Source organism: Protopterus annectens, chromosome 4.part1 (assembly GCF_019279795.1).
Source record: "Protopterus annectens isolate FY-2018-M chromosome 4.part1, PAN1.0, whole genome shotgun sequence".
NCBI classification, from domain to species: domain Eukaryota; kingdom Metazoa; phylum Chordata; order Ceratodontiformes; family Protopteridae; genus Protopterus; species Protopterus annectens.
The window spans coordinates 369,997,039-370,018,703 of record NC_056734.1 but is presented as its reverse complement, the minus strand read 5'-3'; the positions used below and the strand labels follow the sequence as shown (position 1 = coordinate 370,018,703).

Here is a 21,665-nt window from a genome sequence, read left to right as displayed (position 1 = left end):
TATATATATATATATATATATACCTATACATAGATATATATATATATATGTATTTCAGCAGTCACTTGAAATACATGACTGTGGCCATTTGAACCTCTGCTTTCATCCCAATCTAACATCAGAGGGTTGCATAGGCAGTGACTGTCTTTTTGGGAGGATTAGTGATGCAGGCAGTATTCCCATACAGGATCTGTGTATCCTCACAATTGACTTTTTAATTTACTTGGCGCTCCTATTTTTGTCAACTTTGAATTTTAAGTCTTGGGTACAACTTATGTCTTCACTGAAAGAAAAAAAAGACTGAAATTATTTTTTCTTACTAACAATTTTTGTTTAGGCCACTTCTGGATTAAAAGGTTGGGAAATGCTCTAGCTTCTGGGGGCAGTGGCTTAATGGAGTTATTTCCTAAATGGTTATTTCTATGCTGATTTGGTCAAGAAAGTACATAGAAAAGAGACAAGGAAAACTAAAGCTGAACAGCAACACTGAATTTATTTCCTTAATCATCATTTCTGTTCAAGCCATCACTGGGTAAAAAGAAAAAAAATTAACTTAAAAAGCACTTTAGAGCATATATAAAGTTATGGCTCCTTGAAAAAGCTGAAGAAAAAAGGTAAAATGTGAGAAATGGAAGAAAAAAATTATGTGCTTAAGTGGGAAGCCCAACACGGGGAAAACAGAGGGGAACTCTGGAGGGTGTGTGTGTGTGTGTGTGTGTGTGTGTGTGTGTGTGTGTGTGTGAGAGAGAGTGTGTGTGTGTGTGTGTGTTTTTTTTTGCCGGGGGCTGAAACAGTAACCAATGCCTAGGGTTCCATTGCATATTAGTTCTGTTCTGTACATAGAGTTGTTGTAATGTATCCTTGTTACACCTAAATGGCAGTAACTATAAATGTCTCTTTGTGAGATGGACCAACACAGTGTGGTATGTATGCTTGTTGTAATAAGATCATTGTAACTACAGGTCAGTCTGTGTGTACTACTCCTAACAGCCTGAAGCACGAATTAAAAAGATGGATAGACGTAGTGGCAGTGACAGGGTGATACTTAGACTGAAAGTGGCCAGGGGGCCCCCAACTTGACATTTGCTGGGGCCCCCAAAATGCTAACACCGGCCCTGAATACTAGGCTCCAACATCTGAAACCCTCCTTGAAAGATTAACAAACATGTTGAATACCAAGCAGTAAATTAGCAGGGTGAAATAAGCCTGAAGAAAGTTTCACAACCAAAGTTCAAAGATTTAGTACAGCATAACAAAGGAAACACAAATTCAACAGTTGAAGTTGAGACAGTAAAGCTAAGCAAAAAGGTTTACCATCAATCAAGTGGTCACACTGCAAATCTTTAAAAGAAATTTGTCATGCCTTTAAGTGGAATGGCCACTGACTGCACATTTTTCCAAAAGGCACTTCACCACCTAATCAAAAAAGAAAATGCAAGTGACTGTTTTAAAAAAAGTTTAGTAGCTGTAATACTTCCCAGCATCTCTGGTTTTCCAAAACAAACACCTGCTTCACATAAAATCTGGTATGAAAAGTATAAATACACAGTCTGCGAAGGGATCGCTCTCATCTAATTTCTGCCTCAGCAGAAAGAAAAGGGAGGTGAGTGGCGATGTTCAGGGACAATCAAGAAATTACTTTTGGGAGAAAAGTACAGCTGTTTAATAATGGATCACTGGCTATTTCACATAGTTCAAAATGTCTGGCAACTTTAAGCAAAATAATGGCCGGATTCTAAGCTGCAAGTTCCTCCAAATTACTATGCACAAGACAGCTGCCCTGGCAGAGCTATCCAAAGCATTACAGTTATATTCAGGCATATTTTCCCCACACACAGAGGGATGGCTGAAAAAGCCTTGAAAATCACAGCCATAAAATATGCATTTGGTACAGACTGTAAGCACTTCAGTTTATTTTAACATGTCACACTGGGACTGTAACATATGGCTCTGACAACCTTGATGTACACAGTGTCTCTCCAACATGGTTTAACAGTGTACTTTCTTAGTCAACAGTAAGGGTATTGAGTGCTGTGGCCAACTTGGATCCATCCTTGATATCCAGAGACAAAACAAATTAATCAGCTACAGGATTTTTTTTTTCGCAGAAAAAATCAGCCCCATCCTCAACTCAGTAAAACCTTAAGAATCATTTTCAAATATATCTTCAAAGACGTGCAACATCAGAAGAATGTTGTATGGTTTAGGCTGGTCTATCCTAATGAACAAGCTTCAATGCAGTGGGCTCCAAAGAAATCAGCTAGATCATATAAAAGTTTGGTAAAGCTCCCTGTAAAACAATCCCTACACTAAAAAAAATAACACTGGCATGCTATCCTTACTGATCAGGTAAACAAAATAACTTCTTCCATTTCCAGTAAGCTATTACAGTTCTCCCTTGGTTTACATGGCACCCTATCACCTTACACTAAAAGACGTACAGTACTTTATGGTTAAGTACCTGTGATGCAGTAGCTAACTTGTTGATTCAGTAATTCATAACACTGCCTAGGAAACCCATCTGCACAAAAGTGCAGCAGCCTTAGATTCCATTCAGGCAGAAGTAGTAACCACTAAATTTAGAATGCACACAAATTATTTTCTGCTGACTGTGACTTGGCTAAGTCCCAGACTGTGAAAATGGAATTTATACAAAACTGGCAATGAACAGTCACAAAAATGCTCTGATATTCCCGAGGAAGATCAGTTATTACCGTAATATATAATCACATGCTCTTTTATTAAGCTAATGCAAGTGCCTCACAAAGTCAAGTGGTCAGAGGACCTTTACTTGTCTGAAGATGGAGCAACATGATGGCTCACTGTTAATATTGGTGCCTCACATCTCAGAATCTGGTGATTTAATCCCAACATCCAAACAACTGTCTGGAGATTATATATTGTCACAGTATGTTTTTTTTTTTCTAGTTACTTCAGTTTTTTCCTACCTCCAAAAAAATATGTTGGTTGACAGAGCAGAGTAAATGCACTTCTTTTTACTTGTGACATGGGTAATGACTGAAAATGACCACATACCAACATACTGAGCCACTGAAATGATAAATAACTTTCTTTGTTCAAATGACACTGACCTCACACACAGTATCATAAGCTAATTGTCCAGATGGATTATCGGCTGGAGGTACTTCTCTCCCTGTCATGAACATTCCAGTTAACTGGACCAGAAGCTCAGTCCTCTATCGAAAGTGTTAAGTATCACCTGCTGGAAAGGGTGCTCACACTTTTTAGAGAACAGGTCCCACTAGCACAATGGCTTGACACAAGGACAATGCTAAGGTTCTTTGTGGATTCCCATATTACAGCCCTTTCACTTCAGTGGGTCACTGCGATGGGCCTGTCACAGGTATGCCAACTCCCCTTATCAAGGGGTCCACTGCTTGAGCTCTGAGCTCAACTGTCCCTCCTATTACATATAAGGAAAAGAAGGACACAGCATAAAGGCTTACAAGCCGATTTGTGTGGATGAGAGCATTTTAGACACCATAACTGGATCTCCCTCTGGCCAATGCAGCCAAGAGGTACACAAGCTTAACACTGTTTTTGGGCATCTGTTACATTCAAAGCATACGTCAACAGTTTATGACAGTTAGCTACTGCAGATAACAGGGTTTTTTGTGGCCATTAGTTTGAAGTAAGTTGTCAAATGAATTTGTTTCTCTGGCGTGAGGAAAGCTATCTGGGAAGATGTGTTCAAGCTTGTTCCCAGGAGTATAATTTGTTGACAGGGTACAAGATGTGACTTCTTTCATTTATGGTGTACCCCAGATGATTCAAAAGTATGTCTTGGCTTTCTGGCTGAATTAGACAATCATCCAGGTATGGGTATATTTGAATATTTCTTTGCCTGCAAAGAGCAACGACTGGAGCTAGGCACTTTATGAATACCCTGGACACAGTAAATAAGCCAAAGGGCAGTGCAGAGAACTGATAATGCATGTAGCCTGCTTTGAAGCGTAGGTATCATCTGCAAGATTCCCTGATTGGGATGTGCAGGTAGGCTTCCTTTAGATACAGTGTTGCCAACCAGGCATCCTTGCCTAGCATATGAAGCAACTAGTGAAGGGTTAGCATCTTGAATTTTGGGATCACTACAAAGGTGTTTAGGATAGAAAGTTCCAAGATAGGGCGTCATGAGATGTCTTTTCTGGGTACCAAGAAAAGTCTTGAGTAGAAACCTTGTCCCTTTTCCTCTTCTGGTACAATATGAATAGCCCCTATGCTTGAGAGAGAGAGTACTTGCTTTTGAGCCCCTGCCCACTGATTTGTGGGTAGATCTGGCCAACCGTTTGGGGTTGGTAACTTGTGGAAGTGAAATCTGTATCCTTGGGAAACTATATTTAAACCTCATTTGCCCTGGGTAATGAGTTCCCAGTTTTTCGCCTGCAGAGCAATCTTCCCCCCTAAAGGAGCAGTCAGTTGAGAAGGGCTTGGAATTTTAAAGTTAATTCATTGAGACAGTTTACCATGGGGGGGGGGGTCTTACTACTCCCTGATTTGGAAGTGGGAGCCCCCCACTGCTTAGTCCTGTAAGTACCCTGGGACTGACGCCTGGGTGTTCTGCTGGTTCTGGGTTTGGGCTAAGAAGGCCTGGAAGAGGCAGGAAAGGACCAATTCTTAGAGGGCCAATGCCTACTAAATCTTGGAGGCTGTACTTGTAAGAAATCTTTAACAGTTTGCATAGATTTATCTTTTTCCTCCATCTTTTTAAGTACTTCTTTTGCTTTGTTGCCAAACAGGCGTTCCAGATTTAAGGGAGCATCCAGCAATTTGGCTTTAACATGATCTGGCAAAGATCGCTCCTTAAGTCAAGCATGCCTTCTAAGTACAGACCCAGTGACAGCAGCCCTGCAAGATGCCTCTAGTGAAACAAAACCACATTGCAAAGTATGTTTTTCAACTTGTTCAGTAGAATGCATTAAATCCTGTAAATCCTTATTTTCAACACAGTCAGGAATCAATATCATTTTCTGTTTAAGCAATCCAATAATATGCTGTTGATACTTTAACATATGAAACTGGCAGTTTAAGGCCCTAATAGCCAAGGTTGCAGAAGTGTATACCTTCTTACCCCATCTATCCAGCGTCCTGGAATCTCTATCAGAGGGGGTAGGATTTTTGGCAGTAGTAGCCTTAATGCCCTTGGGTCCCTGTGAAATAGTCTCAGGATTCCTCAGAAGCATTTTTAAAAAGGAACTTGTGAGAGTCAGGAACCTTATAATATGTCAGGTTTTCTGGGAGCAGGAGGAAGAGAGTCAGGGGCCAAGCTAGATTCCAAAAAGGCATCATCAACAATGTCTAGTACAGGGGTATAGCTAAAGGCCTGTGCTGGGGCAGGAGTAAGAAATCCCTAAGCCTATTTTTAGAATCAGAGTAATTCTGGCTTTCCCAGCAAAAATGCTCCCTAAGACTATGCAAGGTTTCACCAAAAGAGAAATCCTCTGGAGGGGAAGCAGAGGGAATAGAGTCCTTTGCATCAGAATCCTCATAAAGTAGACAAGGGTAAATCCTGGTCATCAGAGGAAACAGAAATTTCAGAATCCTGATCAGAAGTATCATAAGCAAATTCAGTCTTAGTTCTCAGAGGGGGAAGGTTCGTTTCACCTGATGAGGTCTTCAACAATTCTTATCATTTGCTTTTTAGGCATGGAGGCCTGACCATGCGGTCTGGGCATCGGTTTTCTAGGCATGGTTCGAGTTTTATGCCTTGAAGAAGAAGATGGCATTGGTTTAATATGCAAGTCAGTAGGCCTGAATACACCCTCAGAAGCTGGTGCCTGCACAGCAGCTCTGGACCCATCCAAGACAGAGACATCCGCTGGTTCCACAGTTGAAGCATTTTGCGGCATACTGGACTCTTAATGGGTCTCAGTAGAGGCCTGTGAATCTGAAGTAGCGGGTATCAGGGGCTGCAAAAGCACCTGAGTACCAGTGAACTGGCAACCAGCACTGTCGGCAGCTCTGGACCTAGGCAACCTGTCTCTGTCTTTATCTTTGCGTTGTTTCGGAATGTCCGTAGCCAGATGGCTTACCAAAGACATATCTGGATAATTGAACAGAGTACCAAAATATTTAGAAGCATAAATATACCGACGAACAGGTCATTGTTTAAATAAGGCACAAACCCGACAGAGAGGAACATTGTGGTCAGGGCCTAGGCAAGGAATACAGTACGAATGAAAATCTTCATGAGGCATTTGCTTTCCACAAGAAATACAATTATTGACCTTTATTAACATCGGTTTAGAGCAAGAAAAAGTTTCCCCAAGGGGGTACTTAGCTTTAGTTAAAGACTTTGGTTATGAAACTCGAAAACGAAAATTTCAGGAGTCAGCCGTCCGGCACTTGACAACTGCTTCTGCTTCGGGCACCGCACAGCAAGAAAGACTGATGTAATGGTGTCGGCTGCATGCTTTATACCCCTGACTACCTGACGTCATGGAAGATGAGACAGCAACCGGCACAGGACCCAAGACTTTAATAATCAGGCCGTCTGAGGGCTACTGTAAGCAGATAACCCAAAATGTGAAGACTGCAACAGTGAAACACAAAGAACATCCAAAGGCTGTGAAAGCTGTTCATATCATAAAGACAGAGAATGTGAAAGTTGTTCTTAACAGATTACTGAAGTTTTTTTGCACTTGAGAAGCCAGAGTACATACTAAATGTGGAAAACATAACAAAAGCTCAAACTTTCAGGGAAGGAAAATGACCAAAAGACAAAATGCTGAGTTTGTGCATCTTGCAAGCAATATCTAATAATGTTTTGGCTGAATATTTTTTATGCAGAATACAGCTAAGTTGAATTTTCTGACTTTTCTCTATCTTTTTGGCATTATGGTTAAATGTCCACATTTCAGAACAAGATACCAAGTGGAAAACAGAAAGACAGCTAAATATCTAGACAAATAGACCAAAAATAAACTTTTTGAGACTTTCATTAACACTTGTGCAATAAATTCAGTGGATGCTGGTGACAAGACGTGTTTTATAACCACAACTGCAACCAGTATCTTAAATTTACCTGCAGATTTCTACCCAATTAATCCTGCATCATACACAGTTTTCACAAAAGAACACCGCAAGCCCTTCTGCAGTTTGAGACTCTCAAAGAATACATGTACATTTACGTAACACAACACAAATACATTCATACATCCAGTTCAACTTTAATTACAACAGAAATTTGTAACAAATATATTGTAGTCACTACTACATACAAAATTTGTCAACAATGTAATATCTTGCAAAATGGACAAAGGGTACATTTTACCACATATTATACTTATTTCGACCAAATGAGGCACTGTACTACTTTACCTTCACCTATCATATTCCCATTCAGTACTCACATATATCAATCACCCTCTTGGGGTCAGACACTGAGAAAAAGGAGACTGGAACTTTCATACAACAAAGAATTTGAGGAGGTACCTTTCATACTAGTCATCTCTGATGAACTAAGTTACGTTGCGTGCAATGCATCAAACTGCTGTGGATTTCATACACACTTACTGCAAATAATGTTTGTCAGATACAGAGCTCCCAATCTCATCAGCCCTCAGTTTCCACCAAGAGGCAAATAAGTAGCAGAGTATAGCATAAACCTCTCATCAAAGATCAACAGTAGTTAGGCACTCAGACCAGAGCTCTCAACTTTTACCAACAGAATTTGGAACAAAGTAATAACTAAGGAAAAGGCCCCAGAATTAGGGACACATTTTATATGATGGCACTATTATCTCAGAAATTCTCAAAAAGATTTCCAATTTTAGGAGGAATGAAACAAAACTGAGAAACATCAGGGTGTCCCTACAAAATAGGGACAGTTGAGAGGTCTGCTCTGAGCTACAACCCTGGCTAGCCACTTGAGGACTGAGATGCTATACATCTGAAGACTGGGATTACAAGTTACTATTACACACCACTGGCATGAACAGATGCTCTATTTAAAATCAAACAGGCCAGTAAGTAGGATCACTAATGAAAAACAATCAAATATCTTACCTGGCTGGTGCTTTATCTGCTTCAATCTCCTCCAAAGCAGCATATATTTCTGACAGTCGAACACTTTCTGTCCCATCACCTCTGATGGCAAAAAAAAAAATAATAATAATTCCTCAAGCTTATCCAGTATCAAAAGGCCAAAACCTACTTTACTTTTAGGCAATATCTTTAAAAGTGATAATTTGGACACAAAAAACTACAGCTTATTAATGTAGGTGAACTTCAATAGCTCTTTGAAATAAAAAAGCTATTTTCACTCACAAATCAGCTCAGATTTGGAATCTGTCAAACTTGTCAATATAAGCAAATACATTAAAAACCTTTAAGACACAAATGGATACATGGTCAGTAACATAGATTTTGAAATCTGCTATATTTCTCAGATACAGACTCTATGATGACCTATTTAGATATTTTTGAATTTGTTTTACACATTATTTCACTCTACTTCTAAACTATAACAACATGAACATATGTTAGACACAATCAATGACAAGGAAAATACTTAACCATTATACAAAGCAAGACCTTAAAAGTCTTGTGTTTTTCTAGTTAGGTACTGTTACTTACTTTCCTGAATTAATTCTTGCAGTTAGTGCTTTCTCCTCCTTCAGCAGACTCTCCCGTAATGTGTCACACTCCAGGACACTCTGCAAGGCTTCTGTGTCATCTCCTGCCACTTCCTGCTCCACATGCAGGATACTGATATGTGATGGGATTCGCAAATTTCTACTGGCAATCATTTTCAGCAGTGTGGTTTTGCCCAGTCCATTCCTACCCACAAGACCGTATCGCCTACCAGAGGCTAGATTAATTTCAGCGCCAGTCAATAATGTTCTATATAAAACAAAAACAATAAAAGTACACTCGTTGCAAAAAGAAAAAAAAATGCAGAATGATGGCATAAGTGACTTCAAGCAGTTTAAAGGAAAACTCCACTTTAGAACTAAAAAAATCTATTTTTTTCACACGGACTTTTTCCTGAGTTATTTAACACCTCAACATCAGTCTGAATGCTTCATATAGAATTTTAATGAGTTTTCTGCAAAACAGCTGTCAATGGGGCTTGATATATCAACATGATCCTATTTTTCCTCAAGCCTTTGTCTTTCCCATAATCCATTTCAAGTCTAATTTATACAAGTCATGCTAGACATAAGGAAGTAATGGTGTATTCCCATACTAACGAAATATAGTGGTATTAGTATCTGTCACTGCCATCTTACATACCTTCGGTAACAGGACTGCTTCTTTTATTTCTTGAATGGCCCTCATTTGTGTGTGTCTCATGGTTTGTTTTATAGTACACTAAGGAATTATACAGCTGCAACCAAAATAGTTGCTAAATTGCAGGCCTTTGTTCAAAGTTATCTTTTTGTAGTCCAAGATGAATTGACTGTTGCCCCTCCCCCTACACTTTGGTAAATGTGCTGATACCTTTACAAGAATTTCAAGAAAATATTTTCTGACTTCTCTAAATGTCACAGACATCTTTGATACTACTCATGTTAAAATGTAAAGCAGTATAAAACAAACATTTAAAGTACGAAGGTTAGTATTTCAATAATGTGATGCTGCTTATATACATTTATCAAAAGAGATAACTGCCTTTGGACCACTGACTGATCTAATTGTTCTGTTTTGCTATGTCATTGCTACATTGGAAAGCAGTGGTGAATCAGTCTAAGTTCTCTTCCTCTCTACAACAGAGACAATGGAAAACAGTTTCACACCTTTCTGTCTTGTTTACAGCGGCCTGAGCTCCTGACTACAAACTTCTCTGCATGTGCGTTATGTCATGCAAGTGCAGACAAATTCTTCTGCAACTTATGTGAGAAGTTAAGCTTAAAAATAGTGGGTGTCCTTTCCCTTCCTTGGATACCAAAGCGAGGAAATTAACGTTTTATTAAGTATAAGCAGGTTTCAGGCACTTATAATGAAATCATATTATAGGGAGAAAAGCAACCTACGAGTTAACTGTAGAAGGTTGACTTTTCCTTTTATAATCTTAACTTCACGAACCTTCCATAAAATACAACTTAAACAAACCAAGATATTTCAAACACATGTAACACAGAACAGCAGCCCATCAATGCAGTAGAGTTGCTCTTGTGTAAATCACAAAGCATAAGACTCAAAGGTCTAGCAAAAGCTCTAGTTTGTTTCTCTTCAGCAGTCTTCCACTTGGCAACTTACAGTTACACCATTCCTCAAACCTCAATATAAAAGATATTATACGGGAATGCAAAATGTAAGTTCAACAATCAGGTAAGCTAAGAAATCCTTGGTTAAGTATGTCTCCACATACTGAAATTTTGCATTTGTTTTCCAGCAAAACCCCACACTTTGGGACATTTGCAGATAATGCATGCAATAAATGTAAGGCATCAGCTGTATAAAGGTACTTTTATCATCATAACGTACCACTTTACTGCCACTTGCCATCAGAGAGCACCTTCCTGTAAATCATGAAACAGCAGTGCATGCTATCACCACATTATTAAGCAAGTGCTACAAATATGCACACTAGGATCAGCTTACAGGGAATAAGCAACTGCTGACAGAAGATCCACTCATCCAGAGGATGGAAGATATTACTGACCCATTAATGAAGGATTGCAGCCGCCAGCTGACACAGTAAGAACACATCTGTTGTGTGTAACATTAAACACCTTCCTTAAAGAACCTAAACTTAACTCCCAAGAAATACCACCAGGAAGGAAGTGAGAGAATAACCTATGGCTAGAGCTCTTCTGACGGAGTCCTGCAACTTCCCAAACAAAGCCTAACTCCTGAAATTGGTAATCATATGTACTGATGGCCAACTGGCTGCAGCACAACTACTTGCAATAAACACTTTTTTGGAGCAAGCACTACAGGAATCAGTCCCTACAGGGGAGTGCTTTTAACTACAGTATTTTTTAACAGACAGTTGGCCCAGAAATGGCAAAAAATAATATAGTTGGCAATCCTCTTAGAAACTCTTTGCTTTACTCCCACAAGCCATTCACTCCCTGTACCCTCCTCATAAATTTGGAGATACTGGTATACATCCAGGATGTGAAGGTCTTTATCCTTCAAATGCATATTAGACTTTCAGGGATTACTCAAAAATGATCTTTCAGTGGAAACACTGGTTCATCCCTAAAGGATATTTTGCCCTTTTGAAATGCTGCATATTGATCTCTATACAAGATAGCCGGAGGATCACCACATGCAATAAACAAAGGAACTGGGTAAGACGAAAAATGTTTTTGAAGGAAAAATTTCAATTTCTCTGAATCACATGCCTCAAACAGTGAATGGGACAGCCTGTCTATTATAAACATTAAGTTTCAGTGCAAAGTGAGGGCTCCTCAACAAACAAAGGACAAATAATACAGTACTCCTAAATAAGCTGTTGACCAGCCAGTGCTGAGACATAATGTCATCCACAATATAAAGATGCAGACAAAACAGTCGACGCAGCCAAAGTCAAGTTCATACAGGCATCGCAGATGCATCAAAATCACATGCAGACTGTCTAGGATGGTACAATATACACCTAAACCAAATTTTTTTTCCCACTTGGGCACAAAGGCCTAGCAAGCAGAAGGCTTCTTCACAGCTTCACTTACCTTTTCGGTCCCTGAAACGCAGACAATGGAATGGGGGGGGGGGTCCATATTCAAGATGACATGGAAAGCTGTAGCTAGTATACACATGAAGCTCCTTTCTCCATAAGGGATCCTTTTCTCCTAAATCATGGAGGAGCCCAGGAGGTGTACATATCATACTTGCAAAGCCTCTTTGATCAGAGCATGTTAAGTAATTAGACATAGTTCATTTATTTAATGTACTTCAAAGTACTTTAATTTTTATATATACTCTAAGCACCATGCAGTCTCATAAAACCCAGAATAAAAGGAGGTAGATCAAACAAAAACCCTGTAGGATAGAATAGTTGTGTAAAATCTTATAACCATAGATATCCTCCCTCTTCTATGTTGCAGTATTCTTAACATATGGGCTGTATGCCGCCCATCAACCCAACATCTGGCCTGTATAAGAAAGCTTATAGCCACTGCCTGTACATGGGACATTGCATGTAGGCACTGACAAAGTCAGCCATAAAAGGTATGTCTGCACATTCCACAAGTTAACTCCATAAGGACCAAGAATCCAAAGGCCAAAAGAGAAGTCATCCAAGAAAGAAATAAGTTCATAGGTTTATACTAGGCTATCTGCCCTAAGGCATTTATAAGCCTAGCCCAAAGTTTTGTGGCTTACGCCACCCCTTATGTTAAAAAATACTGTGCCCATTAGTTTGTTGTGCCTCTGTCCAGCAGTGGCACGGAGATGATTCCCGGGGTAAACCTACCATCTCCCATCCACCGGTCAAGATTTCTCTTGAACAGAGCCAGCGAGGTGCTCTGCCTCACATGGACCAGGATTTTATTCCACAGCATAGGGAGTCTCTGGGTGACAAATCTATCCCTCCAGCATGTCCTATTTATATCCGTGCTAAGGTTTAAGTCACTTGCTCTAGTGGATCTGGTAGATGTGGATTTTTTGAGGTGGAGCATGTCCATTAATTCCGGGTTGGACATAGCCTTGTATGTCAGGCACAGGTCACCTCTGAGCAGGCGGTATGCGACTGAATAGAGCTGGAGTTTCTTCAATCTGGCAGCATATGACATATTTTGGAGTCCCTTTATCCTTTTGGTGAGGAACTTATGGGGTCTCTCCAATTGCTGCAGGTGTCGGGTGAGATGCATCCCGAATGGGGCATTGTAATCGATCATTGGTCTGATAAGTGAAGAGTACAGGGGAACAATGACCTCACTTGATCTGGATGTGAATCCCTTCATGATCAGGTGGGCAATGTAGAACGTCTTTCTAACCACTTTAGCAATATGAGTGTCAAAAGAAAGGCCACTGTCAACCTGGGTCCCCAGGTCCCTGATAACCTCTTCTGTGTTTAATGGATTGCCACCTATATGGTAGCTTGCCGTTACCTTATTTTTCCCGAAGGGTATGACTATACATTTTTTGGCATTTAACTTCAGGCCATGGCTCTGGCACCAGTTATCAGTTTCTGTGAGACCCCTCTGAAGGATATCTGTGTCCGATGTACTTTCCACTATGGCGCCCAGTTTGCAGTCATCTGCAAACTTTGTCAGCCATAGTCCTCCTATGTTTGCCTGTACTTCTGAGAAGTAGATGCCGAACAACAGGGGACCAAGGACTGAGCCTTGTAGGACACCACTTGTGACCGGCTTGGAGTCTGACATGGCACCAGCAACTCTAACCCTGTGGGTTCTGTCCTTTAGCCAGTTTGCAACCCATCTTGTGACATATGGGTTTACATTTAAGCTGGTAAGTTTCTCTATAATACCCGAGTGAGGTATTGTGTCAAAAGATTTTGCAAGGTCAAGGTAGGCTGTATGGACTGCCTTTCCCTCATCAATGGCCTTGGTGACTGTTTCGAAGAAGTCGACCAAGTTCAAAAGGCATGATCTGCCTTTGACAAAGCCAAACTGGGTCGGGTCCAATGTCTGCAAGTCCCCTATGTCTTTGTTTATGAGTTCCATTATGATCCTCTCCATAGCTTTGCAGACCAGGCTTGTTAAGCTTATGGGGTGGTAATTACCAGGGTCCGTAGAGGCACTGCCTTTGTCGAGTGGGACCACAGTTGCCGTACGCCACTCCTTGGGCACGTATCCTGTGGTAAGGCTAAGATTAAACAGCTGCCTTATATGCGGGTTTAGTTCCTCGTTGAGTTCGTGTAGCACACAGCCGGGGACACCATCCGGTCCCACTGATGCTGTGTTTTTAGCTTTAGAGAGCAGCTTTCACCTGCGCATTTGAGATGTCTGGGAGGCTACACTCTGCTGGGATAGTTATCTCTCCTTTTGGGGGGAGGTTGAAGTTTGCACTGAACCTGTCTGCCAGTATGTTGGCAATGTCTGTGGGTTCAGTGATTTTTGTATCATTTTGGACTAATTCTGCGCATATCTGGGAGTTTCCACCCAGGTTTCTAACATAGCTGAAGAAGGCCTTATGATTGTCTTTTGAATCTATTGCAATTTTTCTCTCAAAGTTGGCCTTGGATGATTTTATGAGTGCTCGTATTTTTTTACTAATAATGATCAAGGGTGTCTTCTCTTGTATGGATCTTGCTCTATCATGTAACAGCTTTCTCCTCTTATTGTAAAGTTTGTTTATGGCTGGGGTCCACCAGACTGGACGTTTGCCCTTGGTGGAAATAGTCTTGGTTTTATTAGGGATTGCCTGATCCATGCAGTCCTGGAACTGTTCGTAGAAGGCATTTGTAAGGGCTTCTGCAGCTTGGATTGTGGTTTCCACTGGCACGGGGGCCTTGAAGGATACCACACCAGTCTTGAGTAGTGTGAAGTTTGCTTTAGAGAAGTTCTTCACTGTGGTCTTTTGTTGGGGGTGGGGGCGGGATGTGGATTTCCAGTGAGATAAGTTTGTGATCTGATCTCACCAATGAGGGATATACTTCCGGTGTGGAGCATTTTGTCCCCATGTTTGTGATGATGAGATCTAGTATATTTTCTCCTCTTGTGGGAACGGTGACTAGTTGTTCCATGGCATTTGAATTTATGAACTCCAGGAACCTTTGGGCTAGAAAGTTGGGGCTTGAGTAATGTTCCCAGTCTATATTCGGGTAGTTGAAGTCACCCAATATAATGGTGTTTGGAGATACATTTATACCCTCCAGTGTCTTCAGGAAGGCTGTGTGGGGTTCCTGAGTTTGAGAGGGTGGCCTGTAGCATGCTACAAATTGTAGAGCAGTTTTGCCTATGGTTAATTGCACCTGGATGGTTTCCGATGCTTCGTGCGTTGCCACCAACCTGGAGGTGTGGGTATCCTTGATGAATATGGATACACCCCTCCTTTTGTGGTGTGGTCCGGGTTTTGGGGCCAGGACGCATGATATGAGGTAAAACCTGATAGTGCCGGGGTGCTCTCAGGAGCCTTGAACCAGGTTTCAGTCACAGCACAGACATCGATGTTCTCCATACTGAGAAGGGCCTCGAGTGCGTGCATTTTGAGATTTAGACTTCTGGCATTGAGCAGCATTACCCTTAGTTTCTTCCCATTTTTGTTTTCTAGGGTGGTAGGTTTAGAATTTGAGCCTTGCCTAAAAAAGGCACAATAGGGGTGGCAAGAGCCTTAGCCAATATCCGGAATCCCAGGGGTGACAGGTGCAAGCCATCCCTTGCGAAGCAGCGTGGCTTGTCAAGCATGTCATCCCAGGCAGACAGACAATGGATCCCCTTTGAATGACACCAGAAATTAAGCCAATTGTTAAAGCTGATCATCTTGTCTCTATGTTGTGGCATCATTCTTGGTGAAGGAAGGATACTGCTCAGGGTCAGGGTCATACCTGCCTGGGCTACATAATCAGAGAGCTCCTCTATGTCTCTTTTCATGTAGTCCAGGGAGGTACGTCTCAGGTCGTTCACACCAGCATGGACAATGACTGTGTCATATTTGTACTTGCTGTGGAGTGACCCGAGTGCTTGTGTTATGTGGCGGATTCTAGCGCCCGACAGGCAGCTTACTGTGACCCTCTCCTTGTTCAGCCTGGTGAGTGGGACGTCAGTGTGTCTGACTATGGAGTCACCTATGACAAGTATGTTTGGTGTTGTATTTGGCCTTAAGGGCTGTGACTGCTTTGCACACTGATTTTGTGGTTTATGTGTTGCCTGTGGTGTGTCATGAGGTGGCAGTTGCTTGGATGTCTGCTTTGGAGGCCGCTGCTGTTTAGGTAAATTTTTGCTCAGAGCCTCCGAGTATGACTTTGTGTGTTTATGTGTTTGATTCATTGTTGTGATAGCTTTATGTGAGACTGGTTTTGTGGTGTGTGTAGCTGCCTTCTCCTCCTGTCTGATCTTGCCAGTCCTGAGTTGAGAGAGCTCAGCCTCCAGTTTGGCTAAATAGCTGCATCTCTCGCAAGTATTTGTGTTATGCGGGAGGAGGAGAGGGTTGTCAGTGTACATGAGGCAACTGTAACATTGCCTCAATATTCCCAAATTCACCAACTGGACAGGAGAGGACGCCAGCATCTGGCCCTTCGACATGCTAGAGAAATTTAGAAGTTAGGGGTGTAACTGAATAAGAGAGGACTTAGTAAGGAAGTGGGTACTCCTGGGGGGGTTTTGCTAGTGAGGGACTTTGTATAATACAGAAGTGCTAAACCTGAAAAGAATATGCCTTTAAGACAAGTAAAAGCTTTTAGGAACAAGTGCTGCGCTTTTTAGTTAAGGGATATACTGTTTAGATTACTACTAGAGCAGTTCTAAGGGAAAAAATGAAGAACAGACTTTATGGAGCCAGAAAAAGTTTAACCTTGTTAAACCAGCGCTGCCCGATGCTGCTCTAGTAGCAACTCCGCGCTACAGCACTCTAAAGCGTGCTTGATAGCAGGGGCTGGAAAGAGCCAGGAATTGACCCAAAACGGCCAATAAAACTACAGTTTCAAGTCAGTAACCACTCCACGGGGGGCAGGGAAGCAGCTCAATGTTTTACACTGCCACTGATCAACAGAGAGACTTTCCTCTAGCCCAAGCAAAAATGGCCTCACAGAAACTTACAAAACAGTTCAAGAACAGCAAGCCTGTAACTTGAACTTTTTTAAATCTCAGAAAAGTGGGAAAAAAGCAAGATTTTTTTTTTTTTGTTTTTTTTTTCAGAGATAGCAGAGGTTCACAAGTAATATCAAGTTATAACAGTGCAGTAAATGACCCCACACAAGAGTGCTAGGTCAAAAACAGAAAATATGCAAGTTTTGAAAAAAACGATTTTAAAATTAAGTGCAAACAGGAAATTCAGTAAACAGCTTTTGGTTGTGCTCTAAATACAGCTACTAATGCAGAAATCAAGTTTAACAAGCCAGAAAATGCTCAAACTAGGCAGCTATGCAGAAAAACTTATCAAATAAACAGAGGAAAAATACTTAAAATCTCAAAAGTGGCTCCTTTCTTCTCTCAGCGTTTTCTCCTCTTGGTGGGTGCTTCACCAACAGCCAACAAGCCTGAAGACACGCCAAAACCACGAGGCAACTAGGTTTTAAGAGAGGAAGATGAAGGAGTTTTGGAAATGACCCCTTTTGGCCAATAAAACTACAGTTTCAAGTCAGTAACCACTCCCACGGGGGGCAGGGAAGCAGCTCAATGTTTTACACTGCCACTGATCAACAGAGAGACTTTCCTCTAGCCCAAGCAAAAATGGCCTCACAGAAACTTACAAAACAGTTCAAGAACAGCAAGCCTGTAACTTGAACTTTGTTGAAAGTTGTAAGGGGGGAAGGCAGGTAGGACAGAACACTGCATCATACAACAGTAAGACTTCTATGGTTATGGTAGGACTTTACACAGCTACTCTATGTCCTTCCATTCAATGCTGCAGTATTCTTTACTTATGGGAGAGTGCAAAAGCTCAAAAGGAACCCAGGAAGGAGGGAGTTGAGGAAGTGAAGAAATTTTCTACAAATCCATGCAAAACTGCTCTGACAAACCCTGCCCTGCATCTAGAGATAGTATCCAACTTATATAATGTTTAGCAAAAGTATGAACAGATGTCCAAGAAGCAGCTTCCAAAATGGAAAGGGCATCTAGACCTTTAAAGAAAGGCTGTGACAATGCAACAGAACTGGTGGAATGGTCTCTGAGAAAAGATGACAGATTTCCCATGAAAGTCCTAGCAAAACAAAATAGCTTTACGTAGTAGTAGACTGTCTGGAAACAAAGTAAACCTGGGATTAAAGGACACAAAGAGCTGATCGAACTTCCTAATAGATTTTGTTTGTCCAGGTAAAATCTGAGTTGCCTATGCACATCTAAGGAATGTAAAATCCTTTCACTAGAGGACTGTGGTGAAGGAAAAAAGGTGGGCAATTGGATGGACTGATTAAGACACAACTCATTCACCACTTTAAGCATGAAAGACTGTTTAGTTCTTAAAGACACTCTACCCTTGCGGAAAATCAAGAAGGGGGAGAAGCCATCAAAGCCTGAATCTCAGAGACCCTTCTAGAAGAAGTCAAGGCTACCAGAAGAACTTGTTTTCCAAGTACAAAACGTTAGAGAAGCAGAGGCCGCTGGCTCAAAAGGGCCCTGGGTAAGCTTCTCTAAGACACAGTTGAGATCCCAAGGAGGCAGCACTGGTTTCTGGAGAGGTTTCACATGTAGGACGCCTTTAAGGAAAAGTTTAACTTCCATGCTGGAAGCTAATGGAGGTGTTAACAGCAAACAAGCAGACAGAACGAAGAAGTGGACTTTCACTGAGGAATAAGAGTGGTCACCTTTAAGTAATTCACACAGGTAAGAAAGTACTACTGGAATGTCCACAGAACGCGGGTCTTTACATTTCCAAATGGAAAATATTTTCTGTCTGGTGCCATAAAAAAAGTCAAGTTTCCTAGTACTGGGTTTCCTGGGCCCCTGCAAAACTCTAAGCCTGCACGGTGAGAAAAGGTGCCTGAAAGGGATCAGAAGATGATCACCCACAAGGTCAACTGAGGAGCTGACAGATGTGGATGGATCAAGGATCCCTTGTCCTGAGTGAGTAAATTCAACTGGTGAGGCAACTTGTAGAAAAATGCTCCAAAAAGTCTGAGTAAGCACGATAACTGTAACGCAAATTTATTAATCAAACAAAAGCGTTTTCGCTTCCATACAAATAGAAGCTTCATCAGCAAACAAATATCTGTCTTATTACCAGAATGTTTAAACATGTATTTTATCATACTTCATTTATTTTTGCAGTTATTGCCTGTCTTTCGCTGGTATTACTGGTTTGTTGCACATAATTTGAATACTGTGGATTAAGTCATTGTATTATTTTTGAAAAATATATGATATATTTGTTTTTGTTGAAGGAAGTGACATCAATGGGTGTCACTGTTTGAGGTTTTAAAAGTTGTGAGCTTGCGCTCTTTGTTTGCTGATGAAGCTTCTATTTGTATGGAAGCGAAAACGCTTTTGTTTGATTAATAAATTTGCGTTACAGTTATCGTGCTTACTCGGACTTTTTGGAGCATTTTTCTACATTTTCAAAAGTTTGTTTTGTTTTTTCATTGGTGAGGCAACTTGTGGTGATGGCCCTTGGCTAGCTGCAGAAGAGGGAACCCGTGCTGATTTGGCCAAAAGGGAGTCACCAGCAAGATTTTTGGTTTGTCCTGTTGAATTTCAGCAGGAATTTCTGAATGAGGGGGAAGGGGGGGAATGCATAAAGGAACATCCCCTTCCATGAAAGAAAGGGTGTCCACCTTCCAAGCCTGAGGGTGAGGGGACCCTGCACAAGAGAGAGGAAGTTGTCTGCTCTGAAGGGAAGCTAAGAGGTCCATATCTGGAGTACCCCACCGGTGAACTAGATCCAGGAATACATCCCTGTGGAGCATCCACTCGTGGGATTGTCTTCTGTATCTGCTTAATGCGTCTGCCACTGTGTTCTAAGCTGAGGGGAGGTACACAGCATGCAGTGTTACATTGTACTGGATAGCCAATCCCCATGCCTTGGGGGCTAGTGACAAAGAAGGTAAGATTTTTGTCAACCCTTGCTTGCTTATGTATCAGAGGGCTGTGGTATTTGTCTGTTAGAATCTTGAGAGGTCCTGGTAAGAAAAGACAGTGAATAGTTTGCAACGCCAGAAAAGTACAGTTGTGCACACTTACCATAAATGTAGATGTTCAAGTGTATTCACTCCTGCAGTCATCACATTTGGGTTATCTGCCTGCAGGTAGCCCCTCAGCCAGCTTGAATACCAGAGTCTTGGGATTTCTGCGTCGGATGCTGCCTCTTCTTCCATGACGCCAGGTCATCAGAGGTATAAAACATGCAGCCGACACTATTACATCAGTTTTTGTTGCCACAGATGTCAGGTGCCCCCAAAACAGGAAGTAATTATATGGTGTGTAACACCCTCAGCAAAAAGCAAATACACATAGTATAAGATATGCCAAACCAAAAAGGATAGGTGAAAGCAATGACAATCAGGGGGCTAGAGGGAGGGTATCCAGGATTGCAACAGTGAATACACTCGAACATCTACATTTATGTTAAGTTTGCACAACTGTACTATGTTCGTGTTTCACTGTTGCAGTCATCACATTTGGGTTGATTCCCAAAGCTAAGGAAGGGTAGAGGTAGATTAAGAAGCATTAGGACTGGAAATCAGGCCCTGTAAGACTGCTGTGGCAAATCCAGCTCTGGATTTAAAAAAGACAGGCAAGTGGTAATGCTTGGTGAAAGTGTGTACAGAGCTCCAGGTTGCAGATTCCAGGGCTGTCCCTGGTAGGGACTCCTCTGAGAAATGCAGTAGAGGTAGATGTAGCCCTAGTGGAATGTGTTCTTATCCCCTGTGAGGTAGGTTTTCCATGGTGCTTGTAGCAGAAATGGATGCAGTGTGCTATCCATGTAATTAAGGTTTGCTTTGAAATGGCCTTCCCCTCTGCCCCTGCAGCAAACCTGACTAGAAGCTGGTCAGATTTTCTAAGAGGCTTAGTCCTGTCCAAATAGAATCTAAGCTGTCTGAGCACGTCTAGAGAATGCAGTACCCCTCCCCCCTTTATTTTGAGGATTAGGGAAAAAAGTAGGCAAACTAATGGACTGGTTTAAAGCAACACCAGACACCACCTTGGGCATAAAAGATGGGTTAGTCCTGAGGGAAACCCTGTCCGCATGGAAGATAATGAAGGGTTCCACTGCCATAAGGGCCTGCAGTTCAGAAAGTCTTCTTGCTGAAGTGATGGTTAGAAGTAAAGCTGTTTTCCATTAGAGAAATTTCAACTCTGCTATAACAGCCGGTTCAAAGGGGGGAAGTGTACACTTTTCCAATACTAAGTTACGGTCCCAGGCTGGAGTGGGGGCTCTCCTGGGGGGGGGGTCTTAAATTTTTGGCCCCTCTAAGGAACTGTTTTACCAGAGGATGAGAAAAGATGGGCGGCTCAGTATTATAATGAGCTGAGATGGCAGAGGCATAAATCTTAATTGAAGAGAAGGATAGGCCCTTGTGGAGCATTTCTGTTAAGTAATCTAGTATATGAGGTAAGATGGGCACAGTTGTGCTCATCCCTTGAGACCGGCTCCAGGAACAGTATCTTTTCCACTTTTCTGAATAGGATTTTCTAGTACTAGGCCTCCTTGCCTCAAGAATGACATCCAGCACCTGCTTACTGAGGGTTGCTAGAGGTGAGTTCAGGGGATTAGCCAAGCTGCAAGGTTCAGGGTCTGAAGCTGAATGTGCAGAAATTGGTCCCCTTGCTGTGACAGCAGGGAAGGGGTCTGAGGCAGGTGCCATGGTTGTAGCACTGTCAGACTACGCAAAAGAGGATACCAGTGCTGGCGTGGCCAGTCTGCTGCAATCAGGAATGTCCTTAGCTTGTCCTGTTTGATCTTTAGTAGAACCTTCGAGAGGTGAGGCGGGGGGAAAGGCATAGACTGAGAGGCTTTCCCAGGAAAAGGGCAGAGCATCCACCTTCCTAGCTTGGCTGTGGGGAGTTTTGGTGCAGTATTTGTTCAACTGATAGTTGTGAGGGGAAGTAAACAGGTCCACCTCTGGTATTGCCCCCTCCCCCATCTGCTCCCCAAAACCTTGAATATTTTGGGTTCCAGTTTCTATTCGTGTG

The 21,665-nt window shown here is 41.8% G+C and overlaps 1 protein-coding gene across 1 annotated transcript in view; it reads right to left on the bottom strand.

Annotated features, from left to right (window-relative positions):
- The window catches only part of ABCF3 (ATP binding cassette subfamily F member 3), a 1,867,236-nt gene that overhangs the window by 1,250,080 nt on the left and 595,491 nt on the right, over positions 1-21,665 (bottom strand). The window contains exons 7-8 of the mRNA XM_044070185.1: positions 8,596-8,862; positions 8,026-8,106 (exon numbers count right to left, since the gene is read on the bottom strand). Coding sequence (XP_043926120.1) covers positions 8,026-8,106; positions 8,596-8,862 — 348 coding nt within the window. The remainder of the gene's footprint in view (positions 1-8,025; positions 8,107-8,595; positions 8,863-21,665) is intronic.